The 16,733-nt window shown below is 53.4% G+C and overlaps 5 protein-coding genes across 5 annotated transcripts; 3 read left to right on the forward strand and 2 right to left on the reverse strand.

Annotated features, from left to right (window-relative positions):
- Positions 1–290: 290 nt before the first annotated feature.
- ACET3X_004795 (uncharacterized protein) lies at positions 291–2,438 on the forward strand (the record flags this gene model as incomplete). The annotated part of the gene is made up of 3 exons (XM_069450930.1): positions 291–375; positions 426–558; positions 608–2,438. 3 exons carry the CDS (start codon positions 291–293, stop codon positions 2,436–2,438), a joined length of 2,049 nt encoding a protein of 682 aa, XP_069306839.1.
- Positions 2,439–2,787: 349 nt separating this feature from the next.
- ACET3X_004796 (uncharacterized protein) lies at positions 2,788–4,548 on the reverse strand (the record flags this gene model as incomplete). The annotated part of the gene is made up of 3 exons (XM_069450931.1): positions 2,788–3,585; positions 3,638–4,483; positions 4,534–4,548. The coding sequence occupies 3 exons, from the start codon at positions 4,546–4,548 to the stop codon at positions 2,788–2,790; spliced, it is 1,659 nt and encodes a 552-aa protein (XP_069306840.1).
- A 223-nt stretch (positions 4,549–4,771) lies between these two features.
- On the forward strand, positions 4,772–6,102 carry ACET3X_004797 (uncharacterized protein; the record flags this gene model as incomplete). Its single annotated transcript, XM_069450932.1, has 2 exons — positions 4,772–4,868; positions 4,922–6,102. The coding sequence occupies 2 exons, from the start codon at positions 4,772–4,774 to the stop codon at positions 6,100–6,102; spliced, it is 1,278 nt and encodes a 425-aa protein (XP_069306841.1).
- A 1,639-nt stretch (positions 6,103–7,741) lies between these two features.
- On the forward strand, positions 7,742–8,135 carry ACET3X_004798 (uncharacterized protein; the record flags this gene model as incomplete). Its single annotated transcript, XM_069450933.1, has 2 exons — positions 7,742–7,774; positions 7,956–8,135. 2 exons carry the CDS (start codon positions 7,742–7,744, stop codon positions 8,133–8,135), a joined length of 213 nt encoding a protein of 70 aa, XP_069306842.1.
- Positions 8,136–8,153: 18 nt separating this feature from the next.
- Positions 8,154–10,508, reverse strand: ACET3X_004799 (uncharacterized protein; the record flags this gene model as incomplete). Its single annotated transcript, XM_069450934.1, has 2 exons — positions 8,154–10,059; positions 10,108–10,508. The coding sequence occupies 2 exons, from the start codon at positions 10,506–10,508 to the stop codon at positions 8,154–8,156; spliced, it is 2,307 nt and encodes a 768-aa protein (XP_069306843.1).
- Between the last annotated feature and the right edge of the window lie 6,225 nt (positions 10,509–16,733).

A 16,733-nucleotide genomic window follows, 5' to 3' on the forward strand; every position in this document is an offset into this window, starting at 1 on the left:
CGCAATTTTGCCTTTCGTCCTCGAGCTAGGAGAGCAGGACCCTGAATTGGGAACGAGGATGTTGGTGTGGCACGTTAGCTCATCAACGGCTCAACGTGCATGAACCACCCCACCTCTCCGCTTATTCTGGTCAAGCGCCGGTATCCCGCAATAGCTGGCCTAGCCTCCTCACAATCTCATCAAGTCACGAGCGCTCTGTGCGAGCACGGTGTCTCGAGCCCGAATGTCGTGTCGCGACGATCACTGACGGTTCCATCCTCTGGAAGATCCGATGGCATGGAATCTTGGAAATGTCTCCACTGAAGCGTCCAAGTGAGGATGCGGAGCACGAAGATGGACGCCGACCTGCACCGCGTACGCCGAGGATCAGAGCCTGTAAGTCGACGCGCCCCACTCCATCACGACTCCGTGCCCATGCCGTACAGGTGCAGAGTGCAAACGGCACAAGATCAAGTGTGAACCCGTCGACAATGAAGCAAAGTGCGCAAAGTGCCTGCGGAGTGGAACGGAATGCGTCCCCTATAACCTGAACCAACGCCTGCTCGACGAAGATGCCGCGTAAGTGCCCTGGATACGTGTCTTTGAAAGGCATCACTAACGAGGCCAGTTGGAAATCCAATGCGACGGCGGAATTGGGCCAGCTGCGCTCGGCGGTGCAGCGTCTTCTCCAGCACAACAAACTTCCGAGCTTGGACAGTCCGGTCAGTCAAGGCTCACCCCAACTGCCGTCAGGACGCACGCATAGTATGACCATCAGCCCGACCAACGTGATGTCTGAAAATGGACACTCTACGTTTGTCGTCCCACCACCCATGGACATGACGAGAGACACCTCTGTAGAGCGTGAGTCGGGCGAAGAATCCGGCTTGGTAACAGCGCCCATGAGGAGTCTCTACGACCTTACGCGGATTCGCAATCTCGGGAGCAGCGTACGGTGGAAGCCAAATTCCAGCTCTGTCGAGGAGGACTTTATAGCTCAAGGTATCGTGTCTTTGGCTGAAGCCGAAGACCTTTTCCGAAGGTACATGCAAGACATTCGTCTTTACCTTTGGGCGGGTGTGCTTTTCCCTTATGACTCTCTGGAAGCAGCACGCCGCGAGTCGACGCTTCTCACTGCGGCTGTGCTCACCATTTCAGCATTGCACACGCCTGGTCGAGACGAAGCATTACAAAAATGCTACAACATCTTTGTCTCGTTGGTGTACAGTGCCGTTCTCGCTCGACCCCAGAACCTCGATGATATCCGTGCATTAGCTCTTGCAGCCTTTTATCTGTCCAATCTGAGCTGGAAGTTGGCAGGACTTGCTGTGAGGAATGCCGTCGAGATGAACTTGCACATGTCTTACCAGCGACTTATGCGAGGGCACGAAGAGCAGCGCGACAACGTCCGACTATGGTACGCGCTGTATGTGTGCGACAAGCAGTTCAGCATCGCGTACGGCCGTCCATCCGTCGTCCACGAGGACATTGCTATCAAGAACGTCGAACACTTCCTCGACAGTCCAAAGACGACGCCAGGCGACATCAGACTGGGCGCCCAGGTCACTCTCTTCAAGATCCTGACCGAAGCATACGTCGCGTACGGCAGCGACCCAGAACAGCCCCTCACGGAGCCCGACTTCCAGCAACTCCGCCTCTTCAACTTTGCAATCGAGCAATGGCGACTCGCATGGCAAGCCAGATCCGCCGATAGCCCATCCATCGGATCATACCCGTCGAAAGGTGTCGTGCTGTACTACCACTTCGCCCGGTTCCAACTCAACTCCCTCGCGCTCCGCGCCTTACCCCCACCGAGCGCCGCAACCTCCGAATCGCTCTCGTACGACCGCCGCGAAGCAGCGAATATCGCCATCACCGCTGCCACGAGTACGCTTACCCTCATCTTCGAAGAGCCAGATCTGCGCAAAGCCATGACCGCAGTTCCCATCTTCACTCACACCATGGTCGCCTTCTGCGCTACGTTTCTGTTGAAAATGGCAAAAACGTGGGGAGGCATGGCACAAGTACAGTCGCCAGAGTGGGCAACAGAGCCAGTGGGACTCGGCCTCAATTTCAACATCAACCAAGTCCTCTCGCTCTCGCGGCGCTCATCCTCGTTTTTGGCAAAAGTGGCAGAGAACCTGAATGAAAAACACATCACTACGCACATTGTGCAGGGCATCAACGATCTGCTCAAACGCCTCGATGTTGCTGGCACGCCGTCTGGCTCTACGGTAACGCAAGGCGGGTTTCCGACGACCGCGTCGCCGGCGACTGCTGCTGCGCACGTCTTTGACCCGGTCAAGGCTGCGACGGCGAGTAACGATGAGAGCGTGGACGCGGCAAACGAGTACAACATGTATGATTTGATTGGATCCTATGGCTTTGGCTTTGACGAGACGTTTGTGGGCCAAGTGGCTCCTACCAATCTGGATTTCTGGCAAACGGAGCCTTTCTGATAAAGGTAAAAGAAAATATATAATTCATAATTTTTTTTTGCACGTGTCGCTTGCTGCTTTTGTCTCTTCTTCTAGAGATGAGTACTGCATAACCTTTCTAGGAACATTTCCAAACATATCAATTGGTTCGCGCAGAGGCTGCAGCCAAAAAGACGTCCAAGTCGAGTTTTGCGTTTTGCTAATTTCAGAGCTGATATTCCCACGTCGCATAGCACAAAGTCGAACACATATTCCAACAACAACAACAACATCTCCCAAAGCGGTGACTTTCCTTCAACGCCCATGATGATAACTCCCAGACGCCTTGACGTGCGATTGTTTCTCCAAACCAGACATGTATGTTATGTCTTCACGCCTCATTCGCGCTCTGTTTCGCTATGACTCTTCCCGAATCAACAATAATCTGGGTATCAAGTCTCTTGCCCGTGTCACCATATTCCAAGCGCTTCCACGTAACGATGCGCGCCTGATTCGTATCGATTTCAAAAACGCGTAAGCGGCGGTGATAATTGTTGTAACCGCCATAGCCACCAAAGCCACTGCCACCGGCATAGCACATCCACAGTTCCGGATCGCCCGTGTCTCGATTCTTGGCCAGCGCACAGTAGTCGTTGACGTGGTCGTGGCCACACGAGACGGCGCTGATGTCGTATTCGACCAGGGCGTCTTTGAAGTGGGTATTGAAAGCCGGGGCGGTGATGGGCTCGGTCCAGTTTCCTACGCGCTCGTTTTCAGGGTCGCCGTATTCGGGAAGGGGGATGTGGATAAAGGCCATGTTGAGATGCTTGTGGGTGTAGTGGCTATGCGCTTCCTTTAAGCCCTCGGCGGTGGTCTTGAACCAGTCGATTTGGTTTGGCTTGAGCCAGTCGTAGCCGCGGTAGTGGGTCTCGTCTGGCGAGTACGAGTGTGTGTCGAGAAAGTACAGGGTCAGGGCTGAGTGTTTGGTGCTGTGGGCTTGGATCTCGACAAAGTAGTTTCCGACGCCATCTATGGTGTTGGGGCCGGGCTCGCTGACGGAGTAGGGGAGCGAGTCGTAGAGGTCCATTTGGGCGTGGCGGGATAGTGTGCCTTCGTCGTCGTGGTTGCCGAAGATGGCCGCGTATGGGATCTTGCGCTCTGCGAGGGGGTCGACTATCTTGAACAGGGCCTGGAGGTGGTTGTTAGCTACCGTGTCGCTCTGGAAACAGGAGGCGTCGTACACTTTGGACATCAGGTGCGGTGTCGCCGTTGACCTGGTCGCCAGACAAGACGACAAAGTCTGGCTTTTCGTCGTCGAGCACTCTCTCGACAAACTCCATGGTCCTGGGGTCGGCATCGCAGTGTCCGCCGTTGTGGTCCTTGGGCTCCGGGTCTCTGCAGTGGCCCAGGCCGGTGCTGAGGTGCAGGTCGGATATCTGCATAATCTTGAACTTGCCATCCTTTCTGATTTTGGGCACAGGCTTCTCGACCTTGGCTGCGGGGCCTCTCCGTATGCTGAGGCGAGGTTCGGTGCTCGCTTTGCCCGTCTCGAGATGCAAGGCGCCGTTCTTGACGAGTTCCCAGCCAGGACGCGGCTCCACCGCATCGGCGCCAAACAAAATGTCGACGGCCGTTACGGCCTTTTTGGAGTCGCTCGCGTGACGCTTCAGGGAGCGCTTGATCCAGATGCCGGCGGGGCGCGACTCCCATTTCTCCGAGGCCTGCGTCTTCTCACCCACAGAGGGGTCGAGCTTGCCTGTGCGGACGTCGACGATGACCTTGTCTTCGGTCTTGAGCTCCTCCTCGCGCTTGCGCTTGACGTGGACGTAGGCCTTGGACACCCATCCCGAGCCGAGGTAGAGGTCCTTCTCGATGCGGTGCCACTTCTTCTGGTCGAGCATGCACTTGGAGAGGGGGTTGATGGTCGAGCATGTCTGCACGGTCATGTCGGTGATGATGAGGCCGTCGTGGTGCAGTGGCATGTGACTGTGGACAGAGTGCGGGAGGACCCGGTAGCGGTTATCGAGGAAGAATATGGTGACGGAGACGACGATGCTCAGGGCGATGAGCTGTATGCCCGTCCGGACCTGTCGACGACTGTCAGTGCCGAGGGGGAGAATGGCGACGGTGTGCTCACGATGCGGCGCGTCATGGTCGAGGCTCTCGGGGGCGTGAGTGGTGGCGCATAGAGCCAAGGGGCGGGTTCAGGATGTGTGAGTGTCACGGCAGCGCGAGCTCAAGTCCATGGCATGGGGGCGTTTTGCTGGTGAAATGGCGTCAGGCGTGTTGCGAGGTCCATACAGTAGTGTGTTGCTTGGCTGGGGTGCGGAGAAGGCGTCACCTCCGCATCCCACGTCTTTTGCCTCTACAACGCCATGCGCTTTTCCTCGCTCGGCCAGCTACGCCGTGCTGCACTGGACCCGCGTGCGCGACCCTTTACGAGTAGCTCCTGCCTGTGTCGCGCGTTCCAAGGCAAGACCTCTGCTTCCTCCACCACCGCCCCGACTCCGCTCACAGGCGCATAGAAGGCGATGTTGTGCTCCTGCGCGAGAGCAAAGAGACACACGATGGCCGCCTCGTGAAGCTGCAGGCGTCCAAGTCGACGGGCACACACCGGGGCGTCATCAAGCACCAGGATGTCATAGGCAAAGAGCCGCGGCAAATGGTCAACTCCCACAAGGGCGCCCCGTTCCGCGTCCACGAGCCTACGCTGGCCGAGTACGTCAGACTGACTCCACGCCTGGTTACGCCAATCTACCCTTCAGACACGAATCTCATCGTGTCCCTGCTCGACATCCACGTCGACACTCCCTCGCCAAGCCCAAGCACCGAGCCACCGTTTGAGATACTCGAAGCTGGCACAGGTCACGGGGCCCTGACGCTGCATCTCTCGCGCGCCATACACGCCGCCAACCCGCCCGTCCCGAGGACACCGACGTACGCTACCGGCGAAGAAGAACCCGAAGATGCGGTATATCTCGGCGAGTCGCTAGCAGACCTGCAAGAGGCAGGCCTCGAGTCATGGAAACAGGGCCGTCGCGCCCTCGTACACACGCTGGACATCTCCAGCAAGCATTCCAAGCACGCACAGAAGATTGTCCAAGGCTTCCGCCATGGCATGTACGCTGCCAACGTCGACTTCCACGTCGGAGACGTATCCGAGTGGATAGCCAAACAACGAGCGTCGAGGAAGACGGAAGAGCCATTCCTGAGCCATGTCTTCTTGGACCTGCCCAACGCCACTAGTCACCTGGCCAATGTCGCTCCCGCCTTGCACGTCAATGGTTTGCTCGCCGTCTTCAACCCGAGCATCACCCAGATTGCCGAATGTGTCGAGACGATTCGCAGACATAAACTGCCCTATCTGCTCGACCAGGTCGTTGAGCTCGGCGCAGGCACAATTCGCGAGTGGGACGTCCGCGCCGTCAAACCGAGAGCACCCAAACAGGATGCTCATACGAAGCAACCTTCCGAACCTCCGGCCGACGAGAGCACGGATTCCGAGTCTGGCCAAATAGCACGCGATACTGAGCTGGGAGAAGAGCTCAACAAGGAAGACGACAAATGGGTCATGGTGTGCAGACCAAAGGTCGGTCACCAAGTTGTCGGAGGTGGCTTCCTGGCTCTATGGAGGCGTATGGAAAGGGTTGGAAACAAAGAACCAGCCGAGAAGCCTGAAGATACAGAGTCGGTAGAAGAAAGCTGAATACGAGGCTGACATTGAATCCTGTCTCATCCCATCACTGACGTTTGATCTTCTCTACTTCTGTACCTATCGTGTACACCTATGCGGAATCCATGAGTCTACAACTACTCTCAGGCCTCAAGGCGTTACTTGCCGAAGTAAACACCACCAACACAGCAGCATAGCTAGAACCCGTCCCAACAAATGGTCAGCAGTCCATACTCCTTGATAAAAAAAAGACACTCCACGGCGCAACACGTACCTCGCCCCAGCAGTAAACGTCTCGATCGTCCTCGCCTTTGTTCACGTCGACAGCGCCGAAAGAAAGAACAATACAGCCACCGTAATCGTAACAAGCCGCCACAACGCATCCTGAATGCAAAACAACACAATGACAGGCGCCAGCAGTATCCCGCCCGCAACCCACGCCGTCACTGCCCGACTAAACGACCGCAGACGCGGGCCCGCGAAGAAGATGCTGGGCTCTTGCGTTAGATCGGCACGCCCTGGTTTGAGCGCCTCAGGAAGAAACGTTAGTTTGCGAATGGGACGTGCCAGTCTGAATGCTGCTCGTTCGATCAAGGACTCCATTGACGTTGCTGCGCTGTCTAGGGCGCCGGTTAGATTGGCTAGGTCGTGTGTGTGAGAGAGAAATTCTCGCTCTGCTCGAGCAATGTTGCCGGGACCGTTGAGCCAGTTCTCTACGCTGGATAGGTCGCGGGCTGAGGCGGTGGGGAGGCGCATTGCGTGGTGGTAGTCGCGCATCATTGTGTCTGTTTTCTCTTGTCAGTTTTGACGTTTGTCGATTGAAAGAGCTGGCTGATACAAGAATAAACATGACGTTCCTGTGCAGATTACACAGGTCCGTTACATCTTCTCACCATATTCGGACAACGAAACCTGCAGTCTCTTCAACACATCAAGTCGTTCGGCATTCTCGTCTTGCCTCGCGCACCCTAGAAAAAGCTTTCGAGGCTCTTGCTCATCGATAGAGCAGAGTCTCGTCTCTAGCTCTGCAATGCCATCTTGCTTGAGTAGCAGCAAGCGTAGCCTTGTCCTAGTAAAGCGTCGGAAGTTTTGTAATGCAGGGTGCATGTCCAGAAGCGCAGCGAACTTGGGATACCCGTTCGGAACGTCATCGACTGTTTCGAAACTAATGTCTTAGACTAATTTCGGCTGCATAGCTGGCTTGTTAACTCACAAGAAAACTGGCCCTTGTGGGTGGGAAGTGTTGACATGGCGCTTGGAGAATGAGCAGCAACTTGTTTGGATATTGCGACGAACCAATCCTAATGGTAGATCATACAACAAGCGAAATGCAGCTCTGCCCGCCTTTGTGGCCTTTTAGTCCGGGTCGATGGATGCCTGCAGACGTTGGATATCCAATGATTACACTGCCGGGATGCACAGCATGCCTCTGTCGTTCTTATCGTGTACAGGCTGACATTCACCACCTACCTGCATGCAAGGCGTCCAATTGAATTTCTACACGACACGAATATATATACCAAAGGCTGATTCTAGAGAGGCACAGGGTTCACCTGCCGTGGCGACAAGGATGACTCTGCCGGGCTATATCAGAGTTGCCTAGGCCCTAGAATGCACAGCCTACGCTACACTACTTCTACTGTAATTACAAACAACTCAGCTTCCCTTTGCCATGGATGACCCAAACGACAAAGATGTACCCGTGGTGAGTTGCACGGCGTATTACCGCTGAGACTCGCTAACGCTGTAGTCATCGCGACACAATGGGCCTCTGAAAGACGGAGAGGGGAGACCAGTTAAGAAGACATATGTTCTGCCAACCCCTTTCTTGCATTCTCTACATCCACTAATTGGTAAATAATTCCCTTTTACTGACTGTCCCCCAGCAAGCCAAATTTGCACCAGGCGACCAGGTCCGAATCAAGGCTACCAGTGCCCAAGGACTCCGCGGACCGTACAAGGTTACCGAAAAGTTGTCAGGCCCGAGGTACACGCTTGAAGGATCTGACGGCAGCTCCGTCGACAACGGAAAGCAGTTTGAGGAAGCGGAATTGGATCATGCGTAAATAAAAACAAGCGTATTTCTAGGCATTGGGTCTCCTCCGTTCAAGCTTCCGCAATACCGTTCTGTCCATTGCATCAAGAAGCTTGCTTTTCCGTTCGTCGTCTTGCGTGACGCCAAAATCCGATTCGAGACAGGTCAGCACTGCATCTCTGTAATCTGAGCCAACATAGTGTGCCAGACTCTCTCGTGCCGTATCTTTCAGCCACTTGACCATATCTTCCTGTGCCACTTGCTCATGCCTGTCTTTCACCGTGGCATGCTTGTGGTACCCTTTCTGCTGATGCTTGGCCCGTTTCTCAATCGTATCGCGACAAGATTTCCAGAGTCCGATTTCCAGCAGCACAACACCCAACGAGTACAGATCGTGTTCCTTCTTGTGACCGTCTCGCACCTCGCCCTGTCGGTCTGGATGCCGATATATATCAAGCTCGATATTCTCCACGTACCGGCCGACCGACGCTTTCGCATTGGGACGCGCAAAGTCGAAGCCGTGCAGATACGGCGAGTCGAAAGCCCATCTGTCGCTCGTGTCTCCCGAGACAGGCTTCAGGAACACAATGTTGTGAGACGAGATGGACTGGTGTACCCAGTCGACGCGATGCCATTGTTCGACTGCTTTTGCGATGTCGTAGGCCATAGTCAGGCGCTCTTCGAGGGTAGGTCGCAAGTGGCGGTTGAGATTCATCACTGCGTCGTACAAGGTGATGGACTTCTTCTTGTAGTCGTTGGGTATGAGAAAGTGATACACGAACCGACGATCATGTTCCTCATGCTTCCAGTCATGGAGTTGAAGACATCGAAACGACTCTGGCTTCTCCACTTCCAAGAGGTTTGCGAGAAGGGCTATGCGTGCCTTCATATCTTTGATATCTCCAGGGCTCCGGTGTTCATCATACTTTTTGTACTCTTCCATTACTCGATCTGGAGCTACCCGTGTAACGGACCTGGTTGCAGCAACCTTCCCCTTGAGCTCGGGTTCTTGTTGCCGACAGATGATTTTACGTAGAACCAAGTGGCTCTTCAATTCGAATAGCTCCGATGCAGGATCATCGAGTACTCGATCGATCATAGCGGGGTTTGAAGATGCATCAGAGAACATCACTACCTTTTGCAGGAGTTGTGTGATTTCCATGTTGCAAGCATTCATTGTCTTGATCAGGTCATCGTCAAATTGCCGTTTTCGATCTTCGAGTTCTGCGAATGCTGATGTATCAAGCCGTGACTTGTAACGGGTTACGTGCTGTTCCAGTGAGTTCCAAACCTCGCTGATCTGCTTCAATACCGGAATGTCCACATATTGCGCAACGGCGCCAGATTTCATTGGAAGCGAGTTTCCAATAAAGTCGTTGATGTTTGCAGTTTGAGTCAGTACTCTCTCAACCTTCAATCCTGCGACAAGTTCATTTGGTGCTTCGTCGAAGAGCCACCGGCCGATGTTCTTTAGGATAGCGTGAGTCAAAGGTTCCCGCATGCCAATAGTAACGCTCACAGCTGCCCTCCAAGCCACCATGCTCTCTGTTTGTTCTCCTGGTTCCGGAAGTTTCTCAAGGACAACACTTCGCTCTGAAGGACCGGCGCGAAGATGCACGTGGAAGGGGGTGGTATATAAATCGGCCTTTCGGTGGACCAGAGCAGCATGTAGCTCCGATATTTTCACTTGCTTCTTCTCCTTGATCCACTCTTTCATAAGCTTGATCATTCCGTTTGTGAAAGAGAGGTCTCCTGGATGAGGTGTTTCAGCCTTGTCGCCTGCAGCCGCAAGTAGCTCCACTCCACTGGGTGGCTTGTCAAGTGCTTCGTCCCCAGTGTCTCTCCCCGCTTGCGCAGCATGACAACAGTCTAAGAGGAGGAGTACATCGAATGGAACGTCAATGAAGAGTTGTTGTACCTCGTACCATCTTACGGATGGTCCACCTTCGCGTTGGCTGTCTGTTGTCAGATAACAAAACCTTAAAGGGTGAGGTTGTAATTACGCTCGCCATACTGCCCTTCGTTGTTGAGGGCCCCCAGGCCCAGTGTAGTGGATGTCGTCATCCTTATCCCCATGGCCACCGTAATGGATGATCAGCAGGCAAGGTGCGTCAAGCAAAGCCATTCGGCGTACGAGTAATGCTTGCTGATCCATGACGAATTTACGCATCTCGATCTGACTATGATTACTAGGAATAGCCCAGACCTGCGTGTCGAATTTGAGTCCCTCCTTGAAGAACGACTCTACCATCTCGGCTTCTCTCACGTAGTCCTCCAATCTATCCGAGTCCTCCCAATGTAAGATCACGGCTCGAACAGCGGCATATCGTACTAGAGGCACTGGTTTCTCGACTAGATGTTTGAGACGCCTTTCGTAGTCATTGTCGGTGGCACCAGAATCCATGGTGGTGATAGGTAGCAACGATACTGTCAGCAGAGGAGATAGACCCAACAGGTCAATCGATAAGCAAGATTTCAGAAGATTACTTTTTGAGGATGCTGAACAGTGGATGGGGCTTCGACCGGTTGTCGTGTTTGGTGGGCTGATGAAATTGATGGTGAGAGACCGATGTCTAGATATTTGGGGCGTTACATGGTATACCTTGGCGAAAAGTGGCCCGAAAGCACACTTCCTAGTAATTGATTATCCTTGTATCGTCATGATCTCCCCGCTTGTCCTACGGCAGGGGCAATGGGTCGGCAAGAAGGCATGTCAAGACAGCCATAACGACGGGGCGTTTGGCGCAAGGCTGAGGCAGTATGTGATGCAATTTCCACTATGTGAAGACGAACGCAGCTTCTCAGAACCCACTTGGTCGTGTAAGTCGCTCATTGGGGCATGATAAGCTCGCATCGATGCCTTGAGCCTATAAACACAGAGCTGGATAAATGACGCATATAATGGAGGGCGCTCTACAGAAGGCTGAAGATGGGCGTTTTACCCCTCCTTCGCCACATGCAAAGCCATGCGTGTGCAGTGCACGAGTTCTCGCATGGAATAAACGCGTAGTTGGAAGCGTCTTAGCCGAGACGAAACGGAGTTGATCTTGGTGGTCTCTTGTACAGCTGGACTGCGGCCTTCTATACCATTCCCCAATTCACGGGCTTAGAATTCAACGCCGAATATGGTACACGAACGGTCAGATAGACGGGTTAAGGGAAGTGGGCCCGCGCGACAAGAGTCAGTTGACAATTCGACCAGGCTGGCAGAACCCGAGCAAGAAAGCCGAAGCAGATCCTATCCGGTAAACCCGAGCGACAGTAGACCTTACATCTCTGAACGCAACTCCGTTGGGTATTCCGGAGACAATCGAGATAAATCGGGTTCAAGCGTTGTCAACCCCCAATCACCCGGTTCCCTTGCCGCACGCACGACATTGGAGTACCTGTTTGAAGAGCTGCGACCCAAAACCTTGGCTGGTCCTGTCTCGCTGATAGGCCTACCCATCAACATCGGTGAGGGTGGTCAATTTGTTGTCTACAAGCAGGAAGTAGGATTCTTAGATCGGCAAACTTCTGATGGATCAGTTGTGGCGGTCAAGCGGCCAAAGACAAATTCCAACTCTGGCGGCCCTATGGATCTAGCGGACCCGAAGATGAAGGGAGATTTGAGCTATATCCGTAACGAGATACAGGCCCTGACACACCCAGTATTGCGACATCATCCGAATATCGTCAGATTGCTGTCATGGGCTTTCGGAAACGAATGGGACCGCCCCTTTTTCCTGGTGCTCGAACTTGCACATGAGGATCTGGCAAGCGCCTTGAAACAGCATGTTGCTCCCCCAGATCCGATGAAAGTGCAATTCTGTAGCGACATCGCTAATGGACTGGTGGCCATCCACGAAGCGCGGTTTGTGCACGGCGATTTGAAGCCGGCGAACGTCCTTTTATTCCGCGCAGGGGCAGGATTTGTTGCGAAATTAGCGGATTTCGGCTACTCCGCTAACGAAACTGACCAAGCTGTTGGTCGCACACCTGGTTGGCAACCACCAGAACTCAAGCCATCTCGTTTAGGGGACTGTTTTTCCTTCGGGTTGCTCGTCTGGAGCGTACTCTTCCTCATGGGTGAAGCGCCTCCGCATCCCCCAGGTCAGTCGAGGAAGGAGCTCGCATTAGCGCACGTTATGGCTCATCGCAATCAATATGCTGAGCCCGTGACTAAGAGGATAGAGACTGCCCTGAGTGGCTTACTCGAAGAGGACATGGCCCAAAGATCTTGTCAAGTAGATGGCTTCTTCATCCATGAGACGTCACCAGACCATGTAGGCCTGTAAGTAGCACGCGGCTTGTACAGGACTGCACTAACATCCGCTAGTCGAGATTCCGTGAAAAGATACGATCCACATATCCTGTACAACTTCATCTCCAACAGCTACAGATGGGAAATTCAGCCTCGAGCAGCGACCCTGCTCAACGGTCTCTACCGAACGACTCAAGAGAACCCCAAGGCTCTCGAATCGCTCACACCAGGAGATGCACTAACCATAGGATTGTGTCTTGCGGTGCAGATACCTGCGGAAGATACGAGCCGCAACCACCTTGTCCGGAAGTTCCTTGAGATCTCAGCGAGACAACGTGACAGTATTGGTTGTGAAGACGACCCTGTTGCTTATCAAGTCGAACGTACCACTGAGCGAGAGGTCTACCATAGCATTATTGCTGGTGATCTTCTATCCAGATTCTGCAAAACACTCGGTGAGCCAATCAGTCGCGAGGATGCTACCGAATGGTTGGAGGTGGCGGTGGACACTGGTTCCGTACATGCAAGAGCTGATCTGTATGAACTCGATCCCGAACGAATGAGCAGAATGTTGGAGTCCTTTTGCACTCGCGGCGGCTACAACGTGCTTTACCGTAATATGGCCTACTCACCGAACGAACTTACTCCGCCAGCTGTAACTGAGGTTACGGATCAGAATATACTCCACAGGCTGGCCGCTTTCGGAAGTTGCGAGGAGCTAAAGGAATGCCTCGAGGAGCATCGCGATCTCCCGCTGAACGCGTTCTCAGAGGAGGAAGAGACCGCCCTATATATTGCGTGTGCCCGGGGCTCTTGGAAGCATGCCGAACTATTGCTTGATAAAGGCGCCGATCCTACAATCAAGTGTACTGCGTCCAGAATCACGAGTCTGCACTGGGTTTTTGCCTTCGACGGAAAGATGTGTGAGACAGCTGTCAGAAGAATGCTTCAAGCTGGAGCTGATATCAACGCTTCGATCCCCCCGAATGTCGAGCTACCTTTTCCCCACTATCCGTTCGTGTTACCGGCTGGGACTCCCCTTCATTGGGCAGTTGCTACCTCGAGCCATGACGCAACTAAAGCCTTGCTCGAAGCAGGCGCCGACGCCCTTTTGCGAAACGGCAGTGATCCGTACATGTACGATGACAGGATTCGCCATCTATACGCCATTGGAGGCCCGGATGCCGAAGGATGCACTTTTGCGGAGCCTGGATGTCTCGGTCTTTCTGCTGTGGATCTGGCTGCAGTTCATAGAGATCCATTCCTCTTGCAAATAATGGCTGAGCGAGGAGACCGTATAGACATCAATTCCGCTGATGAAGAAGGGTTGACTGTCTTTCACAGGCTGGCCACAAGCCAGGTGTTCCGTACGAGCTGTAGAGTAAGATATTCCGCACGGATGTTTCGTGGATTAAACGAAGCCGAGGCCTTGCCATCCTTGATCGCGGCAATCAAAAGTCTGGGTGGCGATATCGAGCGGTTGACGAGTACTGCTGAAACTGCAGTTCAAAAGAAACTGAGGCCTACTGACCTCTCTAAGTCCAGCTATACCCCTCTGATGCTGGCAATATTAGAGGGAGACCATAGTCTTGTCCATGCCCTGTTGAACTGTGGTGCGAGCGCCAACACAGAAAACGCGTCGCGAGCGACTGCGTTGTTCCACGTATCGCACAAAGCGAACGCGGAGCAACCTCAACTTTTGCAGTGCTTCCAGACACTGTTCACCCATAGCGCGAATATTAATCATCACTCCTTGACTGGAAACACTCCTCTACTCGCGGCGGCGCAGGGACGTGTCCTCGGTGTATTCGATTTTCTCCTCTCTCAAGGCGCCCATATCGACGAGAGGGACAGGACAGAACGTTCGGTTTTTCCAGGGAAGAGCGTGTTTGCCTTCTTCGCTTCTTACGACAACAATAGCGATGATGTTCTTTTGCAACTCCTCACCAAATACGTCTTCCATTCGTCCAAGCCTGAGAGAAAGCGGCGAGTCGTACAGGACGGGTCCGATAGTGGCAGTACTCTTCTTCACGAATGCGCAGGATTCGCCATGCCGAATTGCACGAAAGCCCTCCTCCAGAATGGTGCTCACGTCAATGCACTCGAATGTAAGACCCGGTTTGGCAAACCAGATGGGCGGAGCATATTGTATGAAACTCCTTTAGATCGACTGAAGAGCAGCAGAGACTTTACTCTGAAGATGATGTTACAGCGTAGGAATTTATCTACCGATCAAGCGAACATACTTCGGGCCCGGTGGAACGAGGTAGAGGAGCATATCAAGAGCGAACGCGGAAAAAATTGGACATCGGACATGACCCGCGAGTAGTGGCCATGGCGAATTCGGGTTGATTGAGATTCAGCACTATGACGAGACGTGCAGTTGAGGCTGTTAGGGTTCTCTGATTATCGTAATATTGCTGAGATGTCGTTCGGCGTTTCGCAAATGGTGCGTTGCGTGCTATGATCTTGTCGTGTAAGCTCTCAGTCATATTGAGATGACGTCATGATCTTGACGCGTCCCAACTGAGCGCAGGATACACCCATCAGCGCGACATGGCATATTTCTCGCGCTTGGGCTCCCATATGGGTCTTGTTGTTGATGAAACTGTGGTGCGTGTTGAGATTGCGAGTGTCTCCGATGACGTAATTGCCGCTGTTGTACGGTGGAGCTTGTTGGGGGTCATTGCCATTATCGCATCACGGCGTTTTGAAGCCTACGTCGTCTGATCGCTGCTCAGAGACGACTAATTTTTTTTCAGTCGATGCATTGGCGCAATAGCATCCCGAAGAGGATGGCTGGCGGGGAGCGGTGTGGAAGAGAGTGAGAGGTGCTGTTTGTGGAAGCGAGAAAGGGGACTGCCGAGCAGGGATCATCGATAGCGAGGGTGTGTGGCAACAACAATATGGTTGTTGCCAGGAAACAACTCAATCATACGCCTTCAGTCCTGTCATCTATGCATTTTCTTTCACATCTCGTGGTTCGACTTTTCCACTCATAGGATACGACACATGTTTACAAGAGCGTCATAAGCTGGTGCACTGTCGTTGGAGTCGCGGCAGCTTCACAGTCGCGTCTTTGTCCCTCCATCATTCGCAATCACCCTGTATTGACCATCCCCACTACCCGAATACACACCCATCTGTGCCCCTCTGCATACATGATTCGCATATAATTGTGCAGGGGCGCATTACTCATCGCTTTCGGAAAAGCCACGTCCACCAATTTTCGATCCAACACCCTCACCTCGTCAACACAATTACGTTCGCAGTCAAACACCAACTGAATGGCCGCCAAATACGAGTCTGTAAAGTGCAAATCATGTGCTAGAGTTCTCGCCGTGGTGTCCGCAACGGGACTGACACCGACAACATTGCCTGATACGCCACACGCAGGATGCAGCACATGTCAGCAATTTGGCTCCCTCTACGACGCGATACGAGCTGCAGATACTGATTGGGCTGCGCTGGAAAACAAGCGCGATTCGATCACCAAGTCTTTCGCGCGAGAGAATCACATGAGAGCCCACATGGAGTTTGACAACTGGTTGATGACTGTTGAGGCGCCCGGATCACCAAGAGACGGGCAGGATAAACAAGCTGAAGACAAGGGCCCGAACGACGGAGACAGTACCAACGACAACAAAGAGCAGATGCCCGGAACTAAGCGACGACGATCTCATTCCCCTACTACCCAGCGATCTGGCGACACATCCAATTCAGCACCGCATGAACAACAAGGCATATCGCTCTCTCTCCGGCCATCGCCCAAACGATCACACAGTGTAGCAGCATCAACAGGACGCAAAAGACTAAAGTTTTCTGATACGGTTCAATTTCACGATGATTACAGGAGCAGTGAGCAGTTTCATCGGCCGAGCGAAACGTACGTGCGGGGGAGGAATGCGCCACCTGAAGGATCCGAGTACATGGATACTAGCGGATCTGGCCTGACCTTTCTTAGGTTCACCGGTATGAGGAAAGTGGGCGCCAAGTGGGTTGAGCTGAGCGAAGACGAGCTTGCAAAACAGAGCGAAAAAGCAAAATCATGTGCGGAATTGAAAAGTCTCGCGACTGCAGGAAACTCAACCACCGAGACGGAAGATGCTGTAGCAGTAGATGAGTTGAGCCAGAATGAGCTCGCTCCCACAGACGCTCGTGCTGCCAGACTCGCGCGCAGAGCCAAGGGAGCTTCGAGCGCAGAGCCAGCGCAAACTACAAGTCTGAAAAGCAGATGGAGCCGGGATAAGTCACGAAAGGGGAAACAACTACAGCTTGATGGTGCGCGGGATGATGTTGAAGAGACGGCAAATAGCTCAACCTTCGTCTCGTCAACAACAACCACACATGGCGATCATCATCAATTTGACGGATTTCTAGACCGAG

This window comes from Alternaria dauci, chromosome 4 (assembly GCF_042100115.1).
Source record: "Alternaria dauci strain A2016 chromosome 4, whole genome shotgun sequence".
NCBI lineage: Eukaryota > Fungi > Ascomycota > Dothideomycetes > Pleosporales > Pleosporaceae > Alternaria > Alternaria dauci.